Source organism: Mastacembelus armatus, chromosome 7 (assembly GCF_900324485.2).
Source record: "Mastacembelus armatus chromosome 7, fMasArm1.2, whole genome shotgun sequence".
Classification (NCBI taxonomy): domain Eukaryota; kingdom Metazoa; phylum Chordata; class Actinopteri; order Synbranchiformes; family Mastacembelidae; genus Mastacembelus; species Mastacembelus armatus.
Genome location: NC_046639.1, coordinates 15,021,856 through 15,047,756, shown reverse-complemented (window position 1 = coordinate 15,047,756; position 25,901 = coordinate 15,021,856). Strand labels below are relative to the sequence as shown.

The 25,901-nt window shown below is 41.5% G+C and overlaps 1 protein-coding gene across 2 annotated transcripts in view; it reads left to right on the top strand.

The window, feature by feature from the left end:
- Positions 1-6,056: 6,056 nt before the first annotated feature.
- Positions 6,057-25,901, top strand: part of suv39h1b (SUV39H1 histone lysine methyltransferase b) — a 31,200-nt gene continuing 11,355 nt past the window's right edge. For both annotated transcript variants that reach the window (XM_026333027.1, XM_026333026.1), the window contains exons 1-5: positions 6,057-6,185; positions 6,968-7,113; positions 7,980-8,639; positions 10,931-11,077; positions 12,607-12,736. In XM_026333027.1, the coding sequence (XP_026188812.1) occupies positions 6,167-6,185; positions 6,968-7,113; positions 7,980-8,639; positions 10,931-11,077; positions 12,607-12,736 (1,102 nt within the window). In that variant the 5' untranslated portion in view covers positions 6,057-6,166. The remainder of the gene's footprint in view (positions 6,186-6,967; positions 7,114-7,979; positions 8,640-10,930; positions 11,078-12,606; positions 12,737-25,901) is intronic.

The window sequence follows — 25,901 nt, the reverse complement described above, 5'->3', positions numbered from 1 at the left end:
ACACATGTACTCTGTTTTACTGCGGGTAACCTTCATTCCTCTCCTTTCCAGAGCAAAACTCCACCTCTCTAGATTTTCCTCCACCTGCTCCCTGCTCTCACTACAGATGACAGTGTCATCTGCAAACATCATGGTCCATGGAGATTCCTGTCTAACCTCATCTGTCAGCCTGTCCATCACCACAGCAAACAAGAAGGGCCTCAAAGCCGATCCTTGGTGCAGTCCCACATCCACCTTGAACTCCTCTGTCACCCCTACAGCACACCTCACCACTGTCTTACAGCTCTCATACATGTCCTGCACCACTCAAACATACTTCTCTGCCACTCCAACCTTCCTCATACAAAACCACAGCTCCTCTCTCAGCACCCTGTCATACGCTTTTTCCAAATCTACAAAGACACAATGCAGCTACTTCTGGCCTTCTCTGTACTTCTCCATCAGCATTCTCAAAGCAAATATTACATCTGTGGTACTCTTTCTTGGCATGAAACCATACTGCTGCTCACAAACGCTCACTTCTGACCTCAGCCTAGCCTCCACTACTCTTTCCCTTAACTTCATTGTGTGACTCATGAGCTTTATTCCTCTGTAGTTTCCACAACTCTGCACGTCTCCCTTGTTCTTAAAGATGGGCACCAGTACACTTCTCCTCCATTCCTCAGGCATCCTCTCACTCTCCAAGATCTTGTTATGTAGCCCAGTCAAAAACTCTACTGCTACCTCTTCTAAACATTTCCATACCTCCACAGATATGTCGTGAGGACCAACTGCCTTTCCACTCTTCATCCTTACTAATCTTTGCTACTTCCTGCTCCACAACAGTCAGCTCTTCTACCCTGTGCTCTCTACCATTTTACTCATTCATCAACTCTTCAAAGTATTCTTTCCATCTTTCCATCACACGTGGCACCTGTCAACACATTTCCATCCCTGTCCTTGATCACCCTAACCTTCTGCACATCCTTCCCATCTCTGTCTATCTGCCTCGCCAATCTGTACAAATCCACCTGTCCCTCCTTAGTGTCCAACCTATCATACAAATCCTCATATGCCCTTTTTTTGGCCTTTGCCACTTCTACCTTCACTTTACGCTGCATCTCCCTGTACTCCTGTCTGTTCTCTTCTGTCCTCTCGGGGTCCCACTTCTTCTTAGCTATCCTTTTCCTCTTAACACACTCCTGAACTTCCTCATTCCACCACCAAGTCTCCTTATCTGCTTTCTTCTTTCCAGATGACACACCAAGTACCCTCCTACCTGTCTCCCTGATCACTTCAGCTGTAGCTGTCAAGTCATCTGGAAGAACCTCCTGACCTCCCAGAGCCCGTTTCAGCTCCTCCCTGAAAACCACACAACACTCTTCCTTTTTCATCTTCTACCACTTGGTCCGCTGCTCTGCCCTTGTCCTCTTCATCTTCCTCACCACCAGAGTCCTACACACCACCATCCAAGATAGATGCCATAGGTTTATGGGGTTACAACTGAACAACCGTGTGGAGAAAAATCAGATAAGATAAGCATTTTTCTCCAGGAAGAGAGAAAGAGAACATTAAGAGAGTACTGAGAAGAGTAAGCAATAGAAGATGATGTCTAAAAAAAGTTGCATTTACCTTAATTTTAGTTGCTTAATTATCTAAAATTCAGAGTTAAATGTAGCCTATGAAAACAAAAGAAAACTCCCCATAAAACTAAAAAGGACTTTGAAAGACTGAATACAAAGTGCTTCAATCAGACTGCTCAGCCTTCCATTTATAGCAGTGGTGCAAGAAGGCAGAACTGCATATTTCCAAAGTGTGGTTTCATCTGGTGAGAAGCTAGCACCTTGCCACGGTGAAACACCACAGCCTGACACACTAACATTTGCACCGTCCTGCCCGCTTGATCTGCAGATACAAGCATTAACTTTGCACAGTCCTGCAGCTCAATGCCATCATCACTGACTACCCACAGCAATACAAACCCATCCTTTTACTCCTGCTAGTGGTTCAAACTGTATTCACTGTCTCCACACGAAAGCATAAAACCTGCTCCACCCTCGGGGGTAAGCTTGCCACTACAGCACTTGTTTCAGAGCTCCTGTTTTTAAATATTCAGGACAAACTGTATCAAGGCAAGGCATGTTTATTTATATAGCAGACTAATTCAAAGTGCTTTACAGAAATAAAAGACAAGTTAAAAGTACATACGCAAAAATCAAAATGAGAAACTGCAATATGAACTTGAGATAAAATTAAAGGAGAATAAGTGCAGATAAAACACTTTCAGTTGTCATATGCCTCTAAAAAGAAAAGTTTTTAGCTTGGACTTAAACATTGCCAGAGATGAAGATTGTCTAACATCATCAGGAAGACTATTTCATATTTTAGCTGTATAAAACTGAAACGCTGTTTCTCCATGTTTAGTCCTGAACTCTGGGCACAAGCACAAGGCCTGTCCCAGTTCAAGATGATTCATGTGGCACCAACATGTCAGAGATGTACTGTGAAGCTGAGCCATGAAGAGACTTATACACAAGCAGTGCTGTTTTCTAAGTCTATTCTCTGAGCGACAGGAAGCCAGTGCAGAGATCTGACAACAGGAGAAATGTGGTTATACAGCAGCATTCTGAATGTACTGCAGCTGCCTTACAGCTCGTTTTGAGAGCCTTGTGAGCAGGCCGTTACAGTAATCTAACCTGCTAGAGATAAATGCATGGATGAGTCTCTCCAAGTCTTGGTCGTGGTTTAGACATGATCCCTTTGATTCTGGCAATGTTTTTGAGATGGTAAAATGCTGATGATGTTATTGATTTAATGTGGCTGTTAAAATTTTAAATCTGAGTCCATGATTACCCCTAGATTTCTAACCTGATTTTTAGATTTTAGAGAAAGAAACTCAAGGTGACTGCTGACACTTTCTCTTTGTTTCTGTGGCGCGTTGATATTTTTTAATGCAAATTAATCGTTTGATAAGGTTTGACCCCAACTTCTTGGTGTCTTTGCAGCGCAGATCTATCATTGTGTGATAAGGGTAAGTTACAGCGAGCGCTACACTACTTACTATGATGGCAGAAGACGCGACGCCTGGTCTGCTAAACGGCAAATTTCGTTATAACAAGCTTCCAGATGGAAGTTTGGATCTGTTTTCTTAAACTAGTTTGTCATGCATTTCTTTATTTGAACACATTTACAGGGAAGTTCTAATATTTTAAATTTGCAATTATTACATTTTTTAATTGATTGACAGCACTAGTTTTAGTTTGATCAATTATTATGATATGTGATGACATCATGATCATGAGAGCTTTAGGTGTACTGGTAGCAGTTAACACAATGTAGCCATCAGTATAACCCCCAAACTGAAGTGGTTTTCCCAAGAATGGTGCAGGAGGACTTGAGCAAACCTGTTTTTCAATACGTTTTTTACTTCAAGAAGTGAGCTAGTGCACATTACCTCCTGATGGTAGGCCTAAGTCAAAAATATTAAAATCTTTCAAGATACTGAATGATTTGCGAATGAATCTTTTCATTATTTTGAGAAAGCAGCTGAGTATTTTGAGATAAAGGATCTTTTTCCATTCCTGTGCCAGAAATGAGCCCCTATATAAATTAGACTTGTGGCTTTTTTAAAAAAACAAACAAGATTAGAGTTCACAACCTCCCTGTACAAGAATTACTACTAAGGAATGTGTGGCTTGACAAATGTACACAACCACTATGTATGATTTGCATATTTTATGTTGCTACTCAAATATCCTTTAAGTCACTAAGAACATTCAAAAACAACTCTAGTGAAATAAGAAGTCAGTTCAGAGAAGAAGAACTGAGAAGCATGCACTACAAAACAGTAGGTAACAGCAAGGTCTGATTATTTATATAAACAGGCCAGTCAGTAAGGCTTTATGGGCATTGGCTTGTGCAGAATGTCCAGAGTATCTCAGACTCTGGCAGTACTACCTCTGTTTCACCTAAAGGTGCAATGTGTAAAATGTGAAAGATTTAAAGATTTTATGGTTTCTAGTGGTGAGACTGCAGAATGCAACCTCCTCAGAGAAAAACTCTCAAATGAAAGAAACCTCAAGTAGAACTAAGCTCAGTTTGGGTGGCTGTCTACATCAACTGGTTGGGGTGAGTGGATAGAAGAGAGAGAAAACAACAGCAACAACAAATAAACCCTATGTAGTTTGGTGGGACCAGTCACTGCACATCAGCAATATACAGCTCCAGGACCAGGCGTACCTGGTATAGAGAGAGGGGACAGAGACAGAGCACAAACTACAGGAGAGAGAAAGTGAGAGTAGAGATATATAAAGCCTCTGCCTCCCATTCTACTTTTGGAAACTATTTTTTTTTCTTCTAAAAAGCAGGGTCTTCATCATAAAGGGCCTGATATGTGAAGAGAAGGATTTATAATTCTATTCTCTATATTCTCTATTCTGCCTCACAGCAAGAAGGTCGTGGGTTCGCATCCCGGCCTTTCTGTGTGGAGTTTGCATGTTCTCCCTGTGCTTGCGTGGGTTTACTCCGGGTACTCCGGTTTCCTCCCACAGTCCAAAAAACATGCATGTTAGGTTGATTGGTGACTCTAAAATTGCTCGTAGGAGTGAGTGTGAGTGTGTGAGGTTGTTTGTCTTTGTGTGTCTATATGTGGCCCTGCGACAGACTGGTGACCTGTCCAGGGTGTACCCCTGCCTTCCACCCGAGAGAGAGCTGGGATAGGCTCCAGCAGATCCCCGTGACCCTGAACCAGGAAAAGCGGGTATAGAAGATGGATGGATGGATATTCTCTATTCTCTATATCGTGCTATTTTACAGAAAGCCAATGAAGAGAAGCTAATATAGGAGAAATATGATCTCTCTTGCTAGTTCCTGTCATAACTCTGGCTGCAGCATTTTGGATCAACTAGAGGCTTTTTATGGAGATACTGGGACATCCTGATAGTAATGAGTTACAGTAATCTGGAGATCAAGCATTTATTTAAATTTATATTACACATAGGTCATTTGGCTAAAGAAATGTATCAAATCACACAATCATTTTGCACTTTATTCCAGACTTATACCATAGTTTCCAACTTCTACAAGAGTTCTAATCGGATGTGACTACAATATTTCTAAATTACCAACAAGCTATCAGAATCATCTCTATTGACTAGTATGTTGGATACAAGAAATTTGACTTCGGTATACAGTGGTTCTCAGTGTGCTTTGTTGTAAGTTAACAGTATATACACTAAAGTAAAAAATATAAGTATGAAGAAATTGATTAAGTGTAAGACTCATAACTTTTCACCACATAGGAGAGTTATTGTGACAATAGAAATACTATATGAAGTAGGTAAATTCTTTAACAAATAGACTCAGAGGACGAACTTCGGTAAGATTATATAGAAGTTTTACTTGCAAGGAGTAACAGTCACACAGCACCTTGGTACAGCATGAGGATCACTGGCCCTTAGCTGGGCAGCAAATCATTTTAATACTATGATACAAACAGTCATGTGATAGAAGAAGAAAGAGGAGGCAGTTTCCCATGAAACTGCAAAACATCTGGGTTTCGATACTAAGTGTCTTATCAGAAAGTGAAGGTCAGAACAGACTGACCTTAGGAAGAGGCAAGAGGTAACAGGCCCTACTCAAAAGTGTTTTTGACTTACATTAAAGTAAAGCAGATTAATAAACTTGAGGGTAACATTTTAATTTCTCTAACAGAAGTGAACTGGGTTGAAAGAGGTATACCTTTTGTTACTTCAGCGTTTGATGAAAATGGTAATCGGTTGAGGTACGAATACGTCTAAATCCTTATGTACCACACGTTTCACAAGAATTACCAGTCACGAACACGTATCATCACTTTGATGATAAACGCAACTTTTGTAAAAATGAGCCATATAATCATGCGTTTTCTTTGTCCTTTTCCAGTTGCTTCAGAAATAACTTTTCAAACGTCACCTTGCAAATGAAATTTTAACTCATCGATATATCTGTGTGAGTGTGTGTGTTTGTTTCTTATAAATAAAGAAAAAAACTACGTCTGTTCCGGCCGGAAGACCCGCCTAACTACATCTGAACCAATGAGAGAACTGAAGGATGACGCTCGTCCAATCAGCAACCGCCACAGCCTGGCCTGCGGCAGGATCTTTCCCACCAATGTGGTTTCTTCAGTTTTGGCGGCTGTGCAGAAAACATGGCGGAAAATTTGAAAGGTATCACATGAAGATTATTTCTGACTTTATATCCCTTTGTAGGTTACACAAAGGGATACAAAGATAGTCTTTAGTTTAGTTTCGGTGCAGACATCGGATACGTGCGCTTTTGTGTTGTCGAGTTGACCTCACATTAACACGGTGGTGGAATTGTGTCGTGACCTTAGGAAGCCCAGTCCAAAGTAGCCACTTATGCGGTTTAATGTAAGCTCTTTTGTGAAGTATTGTTACATCGGACTTTGGGAGTAACTATGATTAAGCTGACATATGTGCTGTCTTATCTAGGAAGCAGAAATGGTTGAGTCTGTGAAGTTCGTTTAGCTGTGACTGCGACTGTCGTTTAGCGGGTAAACAGTATTCGTAACGTTAAGCCTTACCCGCCGTGTAACGTTAGCATCACTAACTTAAGTGTTCAAATCCTACTGTGTAACAGTTACTGCGTTATTCGGTAATACTTGATATTTCAGCGGGGAGTATTTGTACCTTTCTAATACTCAAAACCGTCTCGATTTGCTTGTGTGGACTCATTGTCGGCGCGCTTTTTTGGAAAACATTGGTAGTAGTAACTTAAGCTTTCTGTATTTTGTCGTACAGAACAGTAGATTAATTGGTTCGAAAGTGGGTTTTATTTTAGATAAAATGTCGAATGCACCCAGATGAGGAATAAAGTTATTTCTTTACACTTTCAACAATAAGCAGGACATCTTAAATCGAAAGACCGTGCGGACATTGCTGATGCATCAGTAAATTCTACACTAACCTAAGGGGAATTGCTGTGTCAGGTTGCAGTGTGCCCTGTAAGATATCGTGTGATGACCTGGAAGCCCTATGTCGCAGAGAAAGGGTCCACTGTAAACAGCTTGGTGTGAACAGAAACAACGTCAATGAATATGAGGTGGAATTCCTATGCGACTACAAGAAGACAAAGGTAAGTATTATAAGACAAGACCCTGTCTATATCTCTATATCTCTGTCTGCAAGAATAATGAAGTATACATTATATAACTTAATGTACATGGACTTAAGACAACTGTTTTTCTGATAAGGACAGTGTTGAAACACTGTCTGTATCCACAATTAAAGCCTGCAAATCAGTGTTCTTATATTATTCCCTTTGAAATTCTGGGGATGTTGAATATGCAGATTTTCTCTGGTATGTTTGACATAGTGTCCCAAATACACTAGAATGCTAATTGAAAAGGGGCAAATTAAGGATCAGTCAAAACAGATTTGTACTTGTAATTTGCAATTCAGAAGTCTATAGTCTTTTTATAATAGGTTACAATTATGTAAGGAACGGTGGTTAATTTGAACACAGTGAAGATGTGTGATGGTTTTGTTTACATGCTTGACCCATTTGAACATAGAGAATTATATATTTTTATATAAAAGTTTTTTTTTTTTTCATTTAGTCTTTTTTATATCTTGACCTTTTTCTCCAAGAAAATGAAATGATCTCTATGTGATTAGGGTGGAAACATTCATAACATAAGATAGGTAGTGTGGAATAGGTAACCTTTCCACTCAGCAGATTGACAGGCTGAGAAAGACCAGTTGCTGAACTTATTTTGTGTGCAGTTGCTTAAAAGGGCCCGGTTATTAAAGGGATTTTGCCAGTTTTTCACATTTTGAATCAGTGTGATCATATTGTAAACAATATGCCTAGTGTGATGTTTGGGTGCTGTAACTTTTACACCACTGGCAGTTAAAACATCTATTGTCTGTATTGACATAGTAAATAATGCATTATTTAGAAAGCCAGTTTTTGTCCCTGATTGAAGTTTTGTATTTCAGGGTGAGGATTTCTATCTGGTGAAGTGGAAGGGGTTCCCAGAGTCTGAAAACACCTGGGAGCCAAAGAAGAATCTCAGGTGCCCAAAACTGATGAAGCATTTCCATCTGGACCTGGATCAGGAATTGAGGCGCCACAAGAGACGGAGCATCCCTAAAAAGCTGGATAAGGAAGTTGCTTCAATCCTCACTCAGAAAGCCAAACTCCGCCAGAGTCTGCAGCTCTGGGAGGACCATTTGAATATGACACGCAACCACCCCGGTCGCATTTTTGTCATAAACGAAGTGGACCTCGAGGGCCCCCCAAAAAACTTTACCTATATAAACAACTACAAAGTAGGCCAGGGTATCGTGTTAGATGAGATGGCTGTGGGTTGTGAGTGTAAGAACTGTTTAGAGGAGCCAGTGAATGGCTGCTGCCCAGGAGCCTCATTACATCGCATGGCTTACAATGATAAAGGACAGGTCCGGATCCGGGCAGGACAACCTATATATGAGTGTAATGCTCAATGTAGCTGTAGCCCTGATTGTCCCAACAGAGTGGTGCAGAAGGGCATCCAGTTTGACCTGTGCATCTTTAAAACAGAGAATGGCCGGGGATGGGGTGTCCGCACACTGCAGCATATCAAGAAGAACACATTTGTCATGGAGTATGTGGGAGAGGTAAGTTCTGTTGAGTCACATCACTGATGTGATGCTGTTGGTTTAAAACCAGTATTTGAACCTGAGTATTTTGGTCATACTGAGGTTAAGCAAATATAGAGATTTCACATGAATGTTTTTGTCACAGTTAGCATGAAGTACTGCATATGGGAGTGAAATGTAGTGTGTGTGTATATCTGTATCAGTATTTGAGTATGTTACTGGTTCACTCTGTTTCAGCATCCAAGTTGGAAAAATGAATTTCCTTTTATTTGTTTTTTAACTAGCACTTCTTAATTTTACAGCAGAGCACAACAATATGAATGTCTCCTGGTAAAGACATTCTGAGAACATGCTGTTATTGCTGTCTGAAATGTGGCCATCATAAAGATGGGGGAGATGTATCATTAAAAACAGAATAACACAATAGAAATCTAATAAAATATAACAATAGAAAAGTAATTTTAGCAATATTGCACTCTTGTGTTTTGAATTTTTACAGTTTATAGGTGTGTAAGGGGGTTTATCAGTGGGTGTTGTACGTATAGAGGGCAGAGCTGGTTGTGCAGTGTGACAGCAGCTTGAAGAAAGGACCTACGGTATTGCTCTGACATGCATGATGGATTAAGTAGTTTGTTACAGTTTGGTGCAAATAGGTTTTAGTTTGGACCGAAGTGCAGACGCAATGGAAAGGGATGTAGTTTTGCAGTTTTACTAAATGAACACAAATACAAAACAAAAATCGATAATTGGCAAGCAAGGGGAGGTGGGGAGCAGGGGGTGGACGAATGGTCCCCTTCAGCCTAGGAGCTAGACTTTCTGTAACCATAGATGGTTTTGAGGCCTTTCCAGCCAGTTGATGCTGTTCTACTGCAGCTGCTTCTCCATCTCAGCTCTTGTAGTTTACGTCCCAGGCATGCCTGGCAGCACCACTTTTACTGTAGGTGCATCTGCACAAAGACAGTAAAAAAACTGCATGGCGAAGAAGCACATCTTATGTCGTGATAAGTGTTTGGACACCACAGCTTTGCAGCGTTTCAGCTGTGGGCAGATAAAGATAAAGTTCAACGTCACATTCAATTTTACAAAAGAACTACTTTCACTAAATTAAAATGTCAAATATTCTGAATGAAAAAGAATGGCCTGAACGTAAACAATAACAGCAATGTGAATCACCAAGCAATGTGAATCACCAATTAATTTTGTCAATCACTATTTAAGTTTAGTTTTAAAATTATTTAAGTTGTTACAATAAAGACAAGCATTTATGTTACTTCCATTCACAAAGATTAACATTATTGTGGGAAATGACAAAAAGTAAGCCATTACATCATGATGCTAAGGATGCTGCCAAAAAAAAAAAAAAAAAAAAACAGGGCACACCTAAATTTGTGCTGGTGCACCTAAATAAAAACTTTAGGCACACCAGTGCAACCAATGTAAAAAGTTAGTCAGAAACCATTAGTGTTCCCCACACAGACGTTAATACAGTCCATAATGCAATGGGTAAGAATCTCAATGTCCTCCCTGGATCACACAGTCCTTACCACAGTAGTGTCAGTCTAGTCCCTCAGACCCTCTTTGACCATTTCCTATTTGTGTTGGTGAAAACTGGCTCCTTGTGTACAAGGGGGTTTGTACATGGACAGGATATGAACCAGGTTGTGATCTGATCTTCCAAGGGGAGGGAGGGGAGATGAATCATATGCCTCCTTAGGGTTGGCATAAAATAGATCCAGTGTTTTACATTGTCACATACTGGGTTAAGGTGGACAGAGCGGGGGTGGTGGATAAGCATGATTAAAGTGCCCAGAAATAAGGAGGAGGGCCTGTGGATGCTGTGTCTGCAGCCTGGTCACAGCTGAGTACAAGACGTCACAGGCAGCGTTAGTAGAAATGTACTCAGCCGTCACGTAAACGTGAGAAAACCCTTGGTAGATAACGGCCTCATACTAATCGCTAACAGTTTCAGGTCTTTATATCTGAGTTGCTCTTTAGAAGTGATGTGCCCAAAGTGCCCAGAGATACCCTATCTATCATTTACAAGTACTGCCAGCCCTTCTTTCCTTTTACTATTTTCTTGTCAGCTGGGCTCCATTTCTCATGACCCTCAAAAGGGTAAATTGTAATTGTTCAGCTGAGCTTGTGTGTGCTGATGTGCATGGTACCTGTGATTTTTTTTTTTTTTTTTTTTTTTTTTTTTGATTTTTTTTTTTTTAAATATTGCTAGCAGTTTTTTTTTTTTTTTTTTTTTAAATGATCATTATTTTTGACGTACTATACCAGTCTTTGTCCTGCCTTGGTTTCTCCAGATCATCACAACAGATGAAGCAGAAAGGAGGGGACATGTGTATGACTGCCAAGGGTCTACATACCTTTTTGACCTGGACTATGTGGAGGATGTGTACACGGTGGATGCAGCACACATAGGCAACATCTCTCATTTTGTCAACCACAGCGTGAGTACAGAATATGATGTTGACATCTTGATAAAAGTTCACTTTCTGTCATGAGAGAAACCTTCACACTCACTGAACTTCAGCCTCATTCATCCACTTATGTAGAACCTCATCCTAGGTCTAAAAAAATTCACATCCATTAGCCTTTTCACACTTACTCAGATATTTTACATGCAACCTCCTCTTGTTGCATACATTTGGCATTCTTCATCTACTTTTCTCTTTTACCTATCTCACTGCTACCAATAGTCTTTGGTGTTACTTTGGAAGTTCTTCATACAAAATTATATCAGTATATTTTATGGTTCCTGGCTGTTCCCACTGTCTAGCAATTCAAACCAGCTTTAGCTGTTTAGCAGCCAGCAACACATTTTAGCTCAAGCTATTTTTCTGCAGCCAGCAATCTAGTTACTTATAAATGTGTTTGTAATAATCTTTTTTTAAAAATATACAGTGTATATTTAAAAAACAAAGATAAACACTATTAATGACTAAACCTTATTTCCTTATTGTCAAATATATCCTGAAATAAAAATTCTTAAATTGATAATATTAAGGAACGGTTAGGTTTATTACTACTTTCTTTTTCACTGTTTAGACACCTTGGAAGTCTTTAACAGTATACTGGTTAATGTCTTTGTGGTATGTGAATGATGTAATATTCATCCTTCCACTGTTGCTCATATGATGAGACTCACAGGTCATGTTTTACTCACCGTATACACTCATCAACATGACCTATGGTGTATTTTTACACTTCAGCCTTTTTTACTCCATTTTACACAGCTAACTACAGTGATTGTGTATTGGGCTTAGTGCTTGAATATATTGGACAGAGCACTGAAGTTGCTGCTTTGAAGTAAGCTCAACCATAACAAACTGAATTTTATTTGGTAGTAGTAAGTTACTACAATAATTTAAGCTCTGTATGAAGCCCTGATTATACCCCAGCACAAATGAAGACAGCTGCCGGCTTGCATGCCAGTGCACACAAGCACATATACTTATAACAATCTGGGATATGCATTTGCAAACAGACTCCACACATATAGCTCAGAAAACATGTGGGTGACCTCCTCCTCCGCACAATTGAACTTAACCAGTCTTTGAACTGTGGAAGAAAGCCAGAGTACCTGGTGAATACCCACACAGATACATTTTTTTTCATGCTGTCAAACTCTCCTGGTAGTTGTTGGAAAAAGATACCCACTCAGTTTACAATTTGTATTATTTTAAATCATTGTTCAGCCATAAAGAAGGCATTTCAAATTTGAAATGATTAGAGAAACACAAAAAGCAAAAAACACATGGCTGAGGATTAAGAAGAGGCAGTAAGGTTACTCAAGTGATTAAATGATGCATGTCTGCAAGTTTATGTTCTGCTTATTTGACAAATTGCTAGTAAATAGTTAGTAAAAACAAACCTAAAGTCAATTTCATTATCTGTGGTGTGGCCCCTTCTGCACTCTGAAGGAAGCTACAGTTTCCCAGCAATTTCTCACATTTTCACAAACGTGGTTTCTTTGCAGTGTAACCCCAACCTGCAGGTATTCAATGTGTTCATTGACAACATTGATGAGAGGCTCCCAAGAATTGCTTTATTTTCAACACGGGCTATTCGGGCAGGAGAAGAGCTCACCTTTGACTACAAGATGCAAAGTAAGTCTCATTGATTCTCCAGATTTTACCATTGTTTCACTGAAGCTTTGGCACAAACAGCTATAAGGTACAAATTTCAGAATTTTATTTTTATCATCAGCATTCTTAGAGTGGCAGTTGATGAAAAATACGTCACATAATGTCACCAAAAGTTTTTTTTTTAAGTGTCTTTTAACAGCTCATTATATACTACTGACATCTAGTGGGCATATTTTGATTAGCAGACTAACTGATAACATAAATTCTATGCTGTAGTTATTGACAGTTGTAAGTGATGTTACAAATTAAGCTATACAGAGATGTGATTTAAAAAAATTATTTGCACTGGTGCCCTGAACATGTTCAGTTGTGTCAAATGTTGCACTAAGTTAACTAATGCTGTGTTAACATTAGATTAACTCTTAAGACCACAGATTGATTTTGGAGTGAAGCAGAACTGCCGTTTTGTCTGGAACAGTCACACTTTGTTTTACTCCTCCAGTTTGTTGTGCGCCTTATATAGCAAAGCAACCTATATGTGTATATACAGTAATTTAAAGTAGTCTCTATTGTTAGATGGCACTCTTGACTCAATTGAAGATAATATTATGCTGCCGAAAAAGTAAAAATGCTTACGTTTAGTTTATGCTAAACTACAACTCCCAGTGTAACGCAAGTGAAATTTCAGCCCAAAAGAAAGAGCTATACTGCAGATTTCAAATTGCTGGTAATAAAGTATGCAGCTGAAACAAAGTTTGGAGTGAGAGTCAGCATTCAGACAACCTGAAAAGACACCTCGCTTTAACCCACACCCAGATGTTGATGTTGATGTTGTTTGTTACTTGACATGGATGAATGAATATTGTAATGCACTTCTGCTTGTTGTTATGGCTAGCCTACATTCTTCATAGGCAAATTTAGACTATAATTATAAATGTGACCTAGTGACCTATACACTGAAGCAACTTATGTTTTTTTTGGGGGGGGGGGGTTCTTTGGCTCATGTGGCTGTTTTGCTAAAAGTGACTTATACTCTGATGCGACTTGCAGTCTGGAAAATATGTGCCTAACTAAAGTAGTTAATAGATAAATATAAAAAGCTGGTTTTACTTAAATAGGTTATCATTAAATTTAAATGATAAGATATTGAGTTAGTAGTTGAAAACGTAACAATCGAGAGAGTGTTTGAAAATACGTTTTTGGAGGTTATTCTTGACCACAAACTGAGCTGGAAACCTCATAAATTACTTGTGTGGCAAACTAGCCAAGAGCATTGGGGTTACAGACAAATGAAGATATATATTTAATCAGAAAAAATTACATTCTCTGTACTGTGCATTAGTGTTACCATATCTGAACTACTGTGTCAATGTCTGGGGAAATACTCCTAAGACCACTCTACTATATTTGTTTTTGACCATACCAGTGTATTAGTTTTAAAAGCAAAAGGCAGTTAGCCAGACAAACGTACAGCTGCCCAATCACATATCAGTGCAATTTGTTTTCTGGTTTATATGGCTGGAGCTTCTCCCTCTGGAGTTTTTTTGAGTCCTACTGCAGTTCTGTCCGCTAATGGAGAGAAAGAGAAATCTTTCTACAATTGAAACATCAGTGATGTATCTGAGGACAATCACACACTGACTTATATATGCCAGAGCTAGAAATGAACTTTTTTTACATGGTAGAATTAACTTAGAAAAGTTAGGAGACCCATCAAAAAATTTGGAGCACAAGACTAAACACAATAACTAAAATATACAGTACTCTGCAGAAGTTTTAGGCACTTCAGATGTTTTAGATTCTTATCACATAACACCATCAGGTGTCTGATTGATCCCAGGTTCATTGTGCAGGACAAGTCCACAGAGCCCTGATCTGGGCAGTGAAGAGTCAGTTTGGGGTCAAATGAAACAACAGAAGACACGGACAGACTGAATCTACAGAACTGCAGCAGCTTCTCCAAGGTGGTGCAAAGTACCAGGAGAAACTGTGTGCAGGTTAAACCAAAGAGAACTGCTGCTTGTTTAAGGGCAAAGGGGAATGCTACAAATGCTGATCAGATTTAGGTTTTGTTCCATTCACTGCATTTGGTATGAAGTCAATTTATAAATGAAAACATAATATATGTAATTTATATTAAAAGCATTGCCCTGTGTCTTTTTAGTGCCTAAAACCTTTGGACAGTACTGTATATTTAACATATTTCCTTTATTGACAATATTGTAACTGCCACTCTGACTTTGGCTTCATGTCTGCAGAGCTGAAAATTCACTCCAAACCACATCAGCTTCAACATCCACCAAATCACTATCCAGCACAGCTGCTGAAGTTGTCTTGGTATTATTTGTCAGACAAAAAATAAATAAATCAGTGTCCTCTTCATTTCAGCTCTTTTTCAGAGATTTCGCACTATCACAGGACGCATGCAGTAAAAAAAAAGCAGTGAATAACCTTTCTTTCCTTAGAGGTACACATCAGTGACCCACAGAAGAGCTTTCTCTTCTCTCAAGGAAATTGGTCACACAATGACAGTTTGCATTCGCGCGTGTGCTACCAGATATATTTAGAGGTTACACTGACTTGTTTTGATCACATGTGACTAAAATGGTTGCAATTTTGATTATGGCATGCCACATTGATTGCCTCGACAGCTTGCAGCAACTGACGGTGCGTGTGAAATCTCATCAGCCAGTTTCCGTCCACAAACACAAAACATACAATCAAGTAACTTATTTTGGCTACACTTAGACGCATACTTGGCAACCTGTGTATTAGACAGATGATCAGCTAACTGGCTCTCCAGAAGTGAGAATTGGTCAATAGGGTCCAGAAAAAACACCTTGTTGGAGTCGGAGATTCATTGTAACCCGCCAGACCTAGCTCCTGTGCCTCATAAAATTGAATGCTTTCCACAATCTGAAAGTGAAAGCCTGTTTTTTTTCTAATCGTTGTGTCTCTATATTGTAATGCAGTGGCCCACATCAGGATGAGAGGCAATGTTAACTTTACTTAACATTGAAAGCTTTATGCTGTTTTCAATGTGACTTGCGCTACATTCGTGTTTCCTAATTTTGTCAGATAAATGTTTCAAATCCACAATTCCTTGTTGGGTATACGATCCATCCATCCATCCATCTTCTTCCACTTATCCGGGGCCGGGTCGCGGGGGCAGTAGCTGAATCAGGGATACCCAGACTTCCTTCTCCCTGGACACTTCCTCCAGCTCTTCCGGGGGGACACCAAGGCGTTCCCAGGCCAGCCGGGAGACATAGTCCCTCCAGCGTGTCCTGGGTCTTCCCCGGGGCCTCCTCCCGGTGGGACATGCCTGAAACACCTCCCCAGGGAGGCGCCCAGGAGGCATTCTAAACAGATGCCCGAGCCACCTCAACTGACTCCTTTTGATGTGGAGGAGCAGCGGCTCTACTCCTCCCGGGTGACCGAGCTCCTCACCCTATCTCTAAGGGAGCGCCCGGCCACCCTGCGTAGGAAGCTCATTTCAGCCGCTTGTATCCACAATCTCGTTCTTTCCGTAGGTGAGAGTAGGAACGTAGATTGACCGGTAAATCGAGAGCTTCGCCTTCCGGCTCAGCTCATTCTTCACCACAACGGACCGGTACACTGACCGCATTACTGCTGCCGATGCCCCGATCCGTCTGTCAATCTCGCGTTGCGTCCTTCCCTCACTTGTGAACAAGACCCCGAGATACTTAAACTCCTCCACTTGAGGCAGGATCTCTCCCCTGGCCTGGAGATGGCAAGCTACCTTTTTCCGGTTGAGTACCATGGCCTCGGACTTGGAGGTGCTGATTCTCATCCCAGCCGCTTCACACTTGGTTGCAAACCGCCCCAGCGCACGCTGGAGATCCTGGCTCGATGGAGCCAACAGGACAACACCATCTGCAAAAAGCAGAGATGAAATCCTGTGGTCCCCGAACTGGACTACTTCTGGCCCCTGGCTGCGCCTAGAAATTCTGTCGATAAAAGTAATGAACAGAACCGGTGACAAAGGCCAGCCCTGCCAGAGTCCAATTTGTACTGGGAACAGGTCAGACTGGCAATGCGAACCAAGCTCCTGCTCCGTTTGTACAGAGACCGGATAGCTTGTTTGACCACCGGCCGGATCCTCCTCTCCAGCACCCTGGCATAGACCTTCCCCGGGAGGCTGAGGAGTGTGATCCCTCTGTAGTTGGAACACACCCTCCGGTCCCCCTTCTTAAAAAGAGGAACTACCACCCCGGTCTGCCAATCCAGGGGTACTGTCCCCGAACGCCACGCGATGTTGCACAGGCGTGTCAGCCATGACAGCCCAACAACATCCAGAGACTTGAGGTACTCGGGACGGATCTCATCCACCCCCGGTGCTTTGCCACTGAGGAGCTGCTGAACTACCTCAGTAACTTCGGCTTGGGTGATGGATGGATCAGCCTCCGAATCCCCAGCCCCTGTCCCCGTATGGAAGACGTGTTGACGGGATTGGGGAGATCCTCGAAGTATTCCTTCCACCGTCCGACATTATCCCCAGTCGAGGTCAGCAGCTCCCCACTTCCACTGTAAACAGTGTTGGTAGAGCACTTCTTTCCCCTCCTGAGGCGCCGGACGGTTTGCCAGAATTTCTTCGGGGCCGACAGGTAGTCCTTCTCCATGGTCTCACCGAACTCCTCCCATACCCGAGTTTTTGCCTCCGTCACCGCCTGGGCTGCAGCACCACCAGGTGGTGATCAGTTGACAGCTCTGCCCCTCTCTTCACCCGAGTATCCAAGACATACGGCCGAAGGTCAGATGACACAACCACAAAGTCAATCATTGACCTCCGGCCTAGGGTGTCCTGGTGCCATGTGCACTGATGGACACCCTTATGCTTGAACATGGTGTTCGTTATGGACAAACTGTGACTAGCACTGAAGTCCAGCAACAGAACACCACTCGGGTTCGTATCGGGGAGGCCGTTCCTCCCAATTACGCCCCTCCAGGTTTCACTGTCGCTGCCCACGTGAGCGTTGAAATCCCCAAACAAAATTATGGAGTCCCCGGTAGGAGCACCTTTCAGCACCCCCCCGAGAGACTCCAAAAAGGCCGGGTACTCTGCACTGTTGTCCGGCCCATAGGCCGAAACCACAGTGAGAAACCTATCCCCGACCCGAAGGCGCAGGGAAACGACCCTTTCACTCTGGGGGGAAAACTCCAACACGTGGCGGCTGAGCTGGGGAGCTATGAGCAAGCCCACACCAACTCCAGAGTAGAAGAGAGTCCAGCCCCCCTCAAGGAGCTGGGTTCCAGAGCCCAGGCTGTGCGTGGAGGTGAGCCCGACTATCTCTAGTCGGTACCGCTCGACCTCCCGCACAAGCTCAGGCTCCTTCCCCCCCAGTGAGGTGACATTCCATGTCCCTAGAGCCAGTTTCAGCGTCCAGGGATCGGGTCGCCGAGGTCCCCATCCTCGACCACTGCCCGATCCACTATGCACCGGCCCCTTATGGATCCTCCTGCGGGTGGTCGATCCACAGAAGGGCGGCCCCACATCGCTCTTTCGGTCTTTGCCCGGCTGGGCCCCATGGGGGGAGACCCAGCCACCAGGCGCTCGCCTACGGGCCCGAACCCCAGGCCTGGCTTCAGGGTGGGGCCCCGGCTTCGCCATGCCAGGCAACGTCACGGTCCTCGTTTGTCGTTCCATAAGAGGTCACTGAACCGCTCTTAGGCTGGTCCGTCACCTAGGACCTGTTTGCCTTGGGAGACCCTGCCAGGGGCATATACCCCCAGACAACATAGCGCCTAGGAGCTATGGGTATACGATGTTCAAGTCATTTTTTTTGGAAGTCCAAGTCAAGTCTCAAGTCTCTGGTCACAACCGCGAGTAAAGTCTTAAATTCTCTGGCCACAAGTCCAGGTCAAGTCTCATGGTTGTAATGAACAATGCTTGTTGAATGCTGTGCAGACTACAAAGCTCTCTGGTGAAACAAGAAGCCTGTCCTGTTTTCCTTGTGAGCTGTGTGTGCTTGTGAGCGGTGTGTGCTGCTGCTGTTCTGGGGGGAAAAAAAAAAAAACAAACTTAAGGTTTAATATTTTTTTCAGCTTTATTATAAAAGGTACAGAGGGCTTAGCCCTTTTAGCCCATTTGTACCACCTGTTCCTAGAGGTGAGAATATCCTTATAACATAACATATACCAACCTAGACAATTGTTAGCTAACTTTTGTTAGCAACAAATGCAAAACATGAAAGCTTTTTTTTTCTCTCTCTTTTTAAATTAAGGAATGTATATTAACTAACTTAGTGAATAGGAGATGTGTGGCTTAGTTTTCCACATGTACATCTTTTGATTAGATGGATGATTTCATTTGTAGGTATTCTAAAAAACATTTATTTGGCATGCCATGTTTCCGGACAAGTTGGGTCAATGAGGCCAGGCTATTATTATGAAAGTTGTGAACTTGTGTGATAGCCTTTTCTACCCTTCTATGAAAGATAAATGTTTTTTTGTTACTTATAGGTTCCGCATTATTATATTAGTTATGTATATTTACAGTCATTTTGTCGAGTGGTCAGTAGCGTTGGATGGCACTCGTGGCACTTTTGACTTAATTGAAAATAGTATTGTACTGCCGAAAAAGTTCACACCAAACTACAACTCCTAGTGTAACACAAGTGAAAATGCCACCCAAAAGAAGGAGCTATACTACGGGTTTCACGCTGCAGGTAATAACTTTGTTCCAGCTGCAAACTTTTGGTTTGCATTCAGGCAACCTGAGAGATGTGGTGGACTCGCTGCTTTATCTCCTCCCACCTGACGTTGGCGCAGTTCTTTAAGGTTACTTGACACGGATGAATGAATATCGTAATGCACTTCTGCTTATTATGCCTAGCCTATATTCTTCATAGGCTAATTTAGACTATAATTTGCATAATTAGAAATGCAACTTATACACCGAAGCAACTTATTTTTTTTTTTTTATAGCCCAGAAAATACGGTATTTGTGAATTGATAAAATTATTTGTTCAATGTCTAACCATATATTTTTTGATGGTTTGGGAAAAGTCCATTGTATATGTAGTATATTTAAACTAATCGGCCAGAGAGAAGTGGTAGAAATGTGATGCCTTGAGTCATCCCTGTGTTTTTGTTTTTTCAGATGAGTTTGATAATTGTTGATAATGATGCAAGATTATAATTATTTGTGTTGTCTATACCTCCAACCTAGAAGATCAGTCACATTTTATGATCATTCATTGCAAACAACCAGGTAGTTCCAAAGGGTTTGCATACTTTTTCGCACCAAGATATCGGTATATACCGTCCCCTTCAAAAGTTTTGGAATGTCAAGGCCAATTAATTTGTATTGCTGTATCAGTTAAATTCAAATTATTTGCATGTTGCCAAATCACAATAAAATTATTAGAGATGCACTGATTGGTTTTTTTTTTTTTTTTTTTGACTTATTCCGATTACTGATTTTTCAGTGTGACCTGCAATTCAGATTTTTTCTGATTCCGATTTTTTTTTTTTTTTTTAAATCCAGCATGGAGTCCCTCTCTCTGCCACCGGGTGTATTAAAAGCTATTAACCTGTTTGTGGATGCGCAAACATGCAGGTACCATGCCAGATAAATATTTATGTGTTACACCGGGTTTCATGTGTCTAGTCAAACATTTATTTAAAAAAGGACAACACCATAATTTACTAAAATAGTAAACACTATGTCCCTTTGTGTAATTTCTAAGAAACAGCAGCATACAGCTGATTGTCAGGGAGGATGGTGAAGGTACAAAGTATAGAGTTGTCACACTAACAGCTCAAGTTTGATTTCAGCCTGAGTTCTTCACTGGAAGTAAAACTAGGTTCAATTAGTGTGTTTTATTCTCTCTTAACATTATTTTTACACAGACAACAAAAAAGAAATGGTTACATTGGCTTACAACTTCACACATAATGGCATTATGTCATAAATTATTATTAAATATCTACATCTACATTTTAATGCAGTGGTTTTTCCAAGGTATACAGTAAGTTTGTCAGAGAGGAGGCTGATGCATAACAGGTAAAAAGAAAAAGTGACAGTCAAGTTAATCAGAGTATACACAATACAAATATACTATAATCAGTGTATAAACACTGAAAAAATAAGTGTAAACATATCCAAATTGTACATGGAAATTGTGTTACATTGTGCATTTACATTTGAGGCAGTTTGTATGTTGAAACTTTATTGGTCATTTACATTCAGTAGCTGAACATTTTCAGTCGAGGAAGTAGTAGTGGATGATGCAAACAAGCAAAAAAAAAAAACATACGAGGCATATCTAGCAAATGCTCATGCGGTAAGATCAGAAGTGAGGACGTTAATCCTGCACACTGCATTATGCGCCTCCACATTCACACTAGTTTGTTGTAATAAGATGCTGTGGTCAATGCAGCACTAAGTTTGAGCAGGACATGTACAGATATGAGTCCTTTTGCTGAGGCTAAGAGATTGTTGGTGACTTTTAACAGTGCTGTGGACAGTGAAGCCGAGGATCAAACCACCAACCCTCTGGTTTCAACCTGAGGGTTGGAAGGGATCAATCTGCTTTATCTAGTGAGCCACAGCTGTCTGTAAGCATACAGTTGATTACTGTAATCTTGCAACCCTGTGATACATAGCACGTTTCTAAAGTGAAATTGACCAGGTCTAATAAAGATGGGTACCCACATTCCACAGGCCCCTGCTCTGCTCCCAACCTTGAAATTTTGGACATTCCCAAGAGGGGATGGGAATGAAGCAACTTTGGTCAGGATCTAATCAGGAACAGGGCAGCTTTGATTGCTTGAATTGGCAAGAGTGGAATGGTTGGGTGGTGTCTTGGAACCTGCTCAAAAACTTCTCCCAACCTGTAGAGAGCGCCAGTAGAGCGAGAACGGGTTGAGAAGCGTGGAAGTTGAACGGGAATGGGACGGAAGTTAAGCATAATTGATCGGCAAGAGCATGAACAGTATGGCATCAGGTCACGAATGAGTCGGGAGGCAAAATCTTTCTGCTGATCATTGGCGTTTGACTCACAATCCTTTCGTAACAGTCCCATTTAACACCTGACTCACTTATACTAATTGATCACCACTAATTACCCCTTTATTAATACCAGTAGCCCTGACATAATTTAATTCCTGTTCTACTCATGCCCCGCCCCCACCCAATCATATCCGTTCTGCTCAACTGCCAGTTAAACCCCGCCCAACTGTGAACTAACTTACGCCGTCTACGTTGTATAAACCAGGCAGCCAACCACTGCCACTCGTTCCGATTTTGACTGCTGACCTTCAAAGTTCCCATCAACCAACCACTTCTGTTTTCACAAGACTAAAACTATAAATACTGTTGTGCTCCACAACCAGCTGACCTGGGTACCTGGTGTGGTACCTGCTTTGCTGTTTTTGACCAGTTTTTGTCTGTCTTTTGACCAGTTTGAGTCTGTGACCTTGTCTTTTTAAATTACATTGGTCATATGAAGCCAGCTGACTCTCCCAATGATCCAAAGCCTCGTCTTTTTAAAGAGGCTGATCAGAGAAACTAGATGAATTAATGAATAAAATCCTCACAGTCCGTCTGGCCGCTGCAGGGTAGTCCCATGGAGTTTGGTTGATTGGAGATAGTCAGCTGGAGGTGAAGTTGCAGAACTGAGAGGTTGAGGAGATCCTTTGTCCCCACAGCCATTAGACTTTTTAATAGTAATTGTTGATATATTATTTATGCTATTTATATGTTATTGACTGGGTGCCTTTATCCGTTTATTAGGCCTGAGCCCACTGAAAGTGAAGGCAAGGGCCTATTATAATCGCTCAATGAACCAGGAGTGCAAAACTGCTACAGGTCCCCCCAGGTAGCATAGGGGACTGACCCACACCCCACCAGGACGAGGGGCTGTGTTAGACCTTTCCAAAAATGTATATCTCATGATTGACAGGTGGACGTGGACCTGGAAATCACTAGGAATATTCTTATTATTCTTCTTCCATAACGACCTCAAATTTAACCCCCTAAACATATTCAAAAACTCACGAAAATTTGCACACAATTCAGAACCGCGTGAAAATTTTGTTTTTTAAAGGTTTCATACACGATCTCAAAACAAGGCTCTTCAGCACCCCTGTATTCGAAATACCTTGGGCCTATGGGAGGCCGATCGACATTTTTTTCATTGCACACTCACCAAACATGGCACACCTCTTCTTTTTTTTCGAGGCAAGCAAAAAAGCTTACCATGTCAACATCGTACCATCAACAGGAAGTCCGCCATTTGGGATTTAAACTAAAGGTAATTGAATTCGCCATTTTTGCTCACCTTGTTCTTTTTCAAACTTTTTGACCGATTGAGCTAATTCTTGGTCAGTATCACCTAGACGTGGGGCTGCAAAAGTTATCCAAATTTTTTTGCTAACTTTCACAGTTTTCCTTTGACGCTGCCAACAAGTTGACGTACGTTTTTTGGCTCGCCAACAAACCTTGAACTTGTGATAACTCGCACACACAGATTTGAATCGAATTGATGAATTGTAGTTCCATCTGTCCTGAACCCATGTGATTTAACTGAATCATAATAGAAGATAGAAGAAGAAAGTAATTAAAAAATTCTCTTTCTGGCATTTAGCAAATAGAAATAATTTTTGGTAATTCTAACTGACCTAAAACAGAAAAGGTTTAGTCAGTGTTTAATGTCAGATGGAAAAATAAGGTTGTGTGTCTTTCTGGGCTGTCAACGTTAACATGTTAACGCATGCAATTAATCTCAAAATTACATTTAACGTGTTTATTTTTTTTTAATGCAAATTAATCGTTTGAGGTTCAGCTTCTTGCCGTCATTGCAGCATGAATGGATATACACTTTGTGCACAATTATTAGGCAAGTGAGTATTTTGACCATATTGTCATTTTAATGCAAATTTTCCAACTCCAAGCTATATACAGTGGGTACGGAAAGTATTCAGACCCCTTTAAATTTTTCACTCTTTGTGTCATTGCAGGCATTTGCCAAAATCAAAAAAGTTCATTTTATTTCTCATTAATGTACACTCAGCACCCCATCTTGACAGAAAAAAACAGAAATGTAGAAATTTTTGCAAATTTATTAAAAAAGAAAAACTGAAATATCACATGGTCATAAGTATTCAGACCCTGTGCTCAGTATTGAGTAGAAGCACCCTTTTGAGCTAGTGCAGCCATGAGTCTTCTTGGGAATGATGCAACAAGTTTTTCACACCTGGATTTGGGGATCCTCTGCCATTCTTCCTTGTAGATCCTCTCCAGTTCTGTCAGGTTGGATGGTGAACGTTGGTGGACAGCCATTTTCAGGTCTCTCCAGAGATGCTCAATTGGGTTTAGGTCAGGGCTCTGGCTGGGCCAGTCAAGAACGGTCACAGAGTTGTTCCGAAGCCACTCCTTTGTTATTTTAGCTGTGTGCTTAGGGTCATTGTCCTGTTGAAAAGTGAACCTTCGGCCCAGTCTGAGGTCCTGAGCACTCTGGAAGAGGTTTTCTTCCAGGATATCTCTGTACTTGGCCGCATTCATCTTTCCTTCAATTGCAACCAGTCGTCCTGTCCCTGCAGCTGAAAAACACCCCCATAACATGATGCTCCCACCACCATGTTTCACTGTAGGGATTGAATTGGACAGGTGATGAGCAGTGCCTGGTTTTCTCCACACATACCGCTTAGAATTAACGCCAAAAAGTTCAATCTTGGTCTCATCAGACCAGAGAATCTTATTTCTCATGGTCTGGGAGTTTTTCATGTGTCTTTTGGCAAACTCTATGCAGGCTTTCATGTGTCTTGCACTGAGGAGAGGCTTCCGTCGGGCCCCTCTGCCATAAAGCCCCGACTGGTGGAGGGCTGCAGTGATAGTTGACTTTGTGGAACTTTCTCCCATCTCCCTACTGCATCTCTGGAGCTCAGCCACAGTGATCTTTGGGTTCTTCTTTACCTCTCTCACCAAGGCTCTTCTCCCACGATTGCTCAGTTTGGCTGGACGGCCAGGTCTAGGAAGAGTTCAGGTCGTCCCAAACTTTTTGCATTTGAGGATTATGGAGGCCACTGTGCTCTTAGGAACCTTGAGTGCTGCAGAAATTCTTTTGTAACCTTGGCCAGATCTGTGCCTTTCCACAATTCTGTCTCTGAGCTCCTTGGGCAGTTCCTTCGACCTCATGACTCTCATTTGCTCTGACATGCACTGTGAGCTGTAAGGTCTTATATAGACAGGTGTGTGCCTTTCCTAATCAAGTCCAATCAGTTTAATTAAACACAGCTGGACTCCAATGAAGCCGCAGAACCATCTCAAGGAGGATCAGAAGAAATGGACAGCATGTGAGTTAAATATGAGTGTCACTGCAAAGGGTCTGAATATTTATGACCATGTGATATTTCAGTTTTTCTTTTTTAATAAATTTGCAAAAATTTCTACATTTCTGTTTTTTTCTGTCAAGATGGGGTGCTGAGTGTACATTAATGAGAAATAAAATGAACTTTTTTGATTTTGGCAAATGGCTGCAATGACACAAAGAGTGAAAAATTTAAAGGGGTCTGAACACTTTCCGTACCCACTGTAAACTTGACTGCCTATTGGATTTCAACATACAAGGTGATGTGCATTTGTGTATTGAGGGAGGGTGTGGCCCTAGGAGACCAACACTCTATATCTGGTGTGCACAATTATCAGGCAGCTTCTTTTCCTGAGGGAAAATGGGCCAGAAAAGGGATTTAACAGACTCCGAAAAGTCAAAAATTATTAAAAATCTTTCAGAGGGATGCAGCACTCTTGAAATTGCCAAGATATTAGGACGTAACCACAGAACCATCAAACATTTTGGTACTGGTATGGGCTGGAATTATTAAAGATGAGCTTGTTGGACCTTTTTGGGTGGAAGATGGACTCAAACTGAACTCCCAAACCTACTGTCAGTTTCTAGAAGAAATTCTCTTCAAACAGTGGTACAGGAAAAAGTCTGCATCTTTCAAGAAGACCATGATTTTTATGCAGGACAATACTCCATCTCATGCATCGAAGTACTCCGCTGCATGGCTAGTCAGTAAAGGCCTTAAAGATGAAAGAATAATGACAAGACCTCCTTCCTCACCTGACCTAAACCCCATTGAGAACTTATGGGCCTTTCTTAAACGTGAGATTTTACCTCTCTGAACGCTGTCTGGGAGGCTGTGGTTGCTGCTGCAC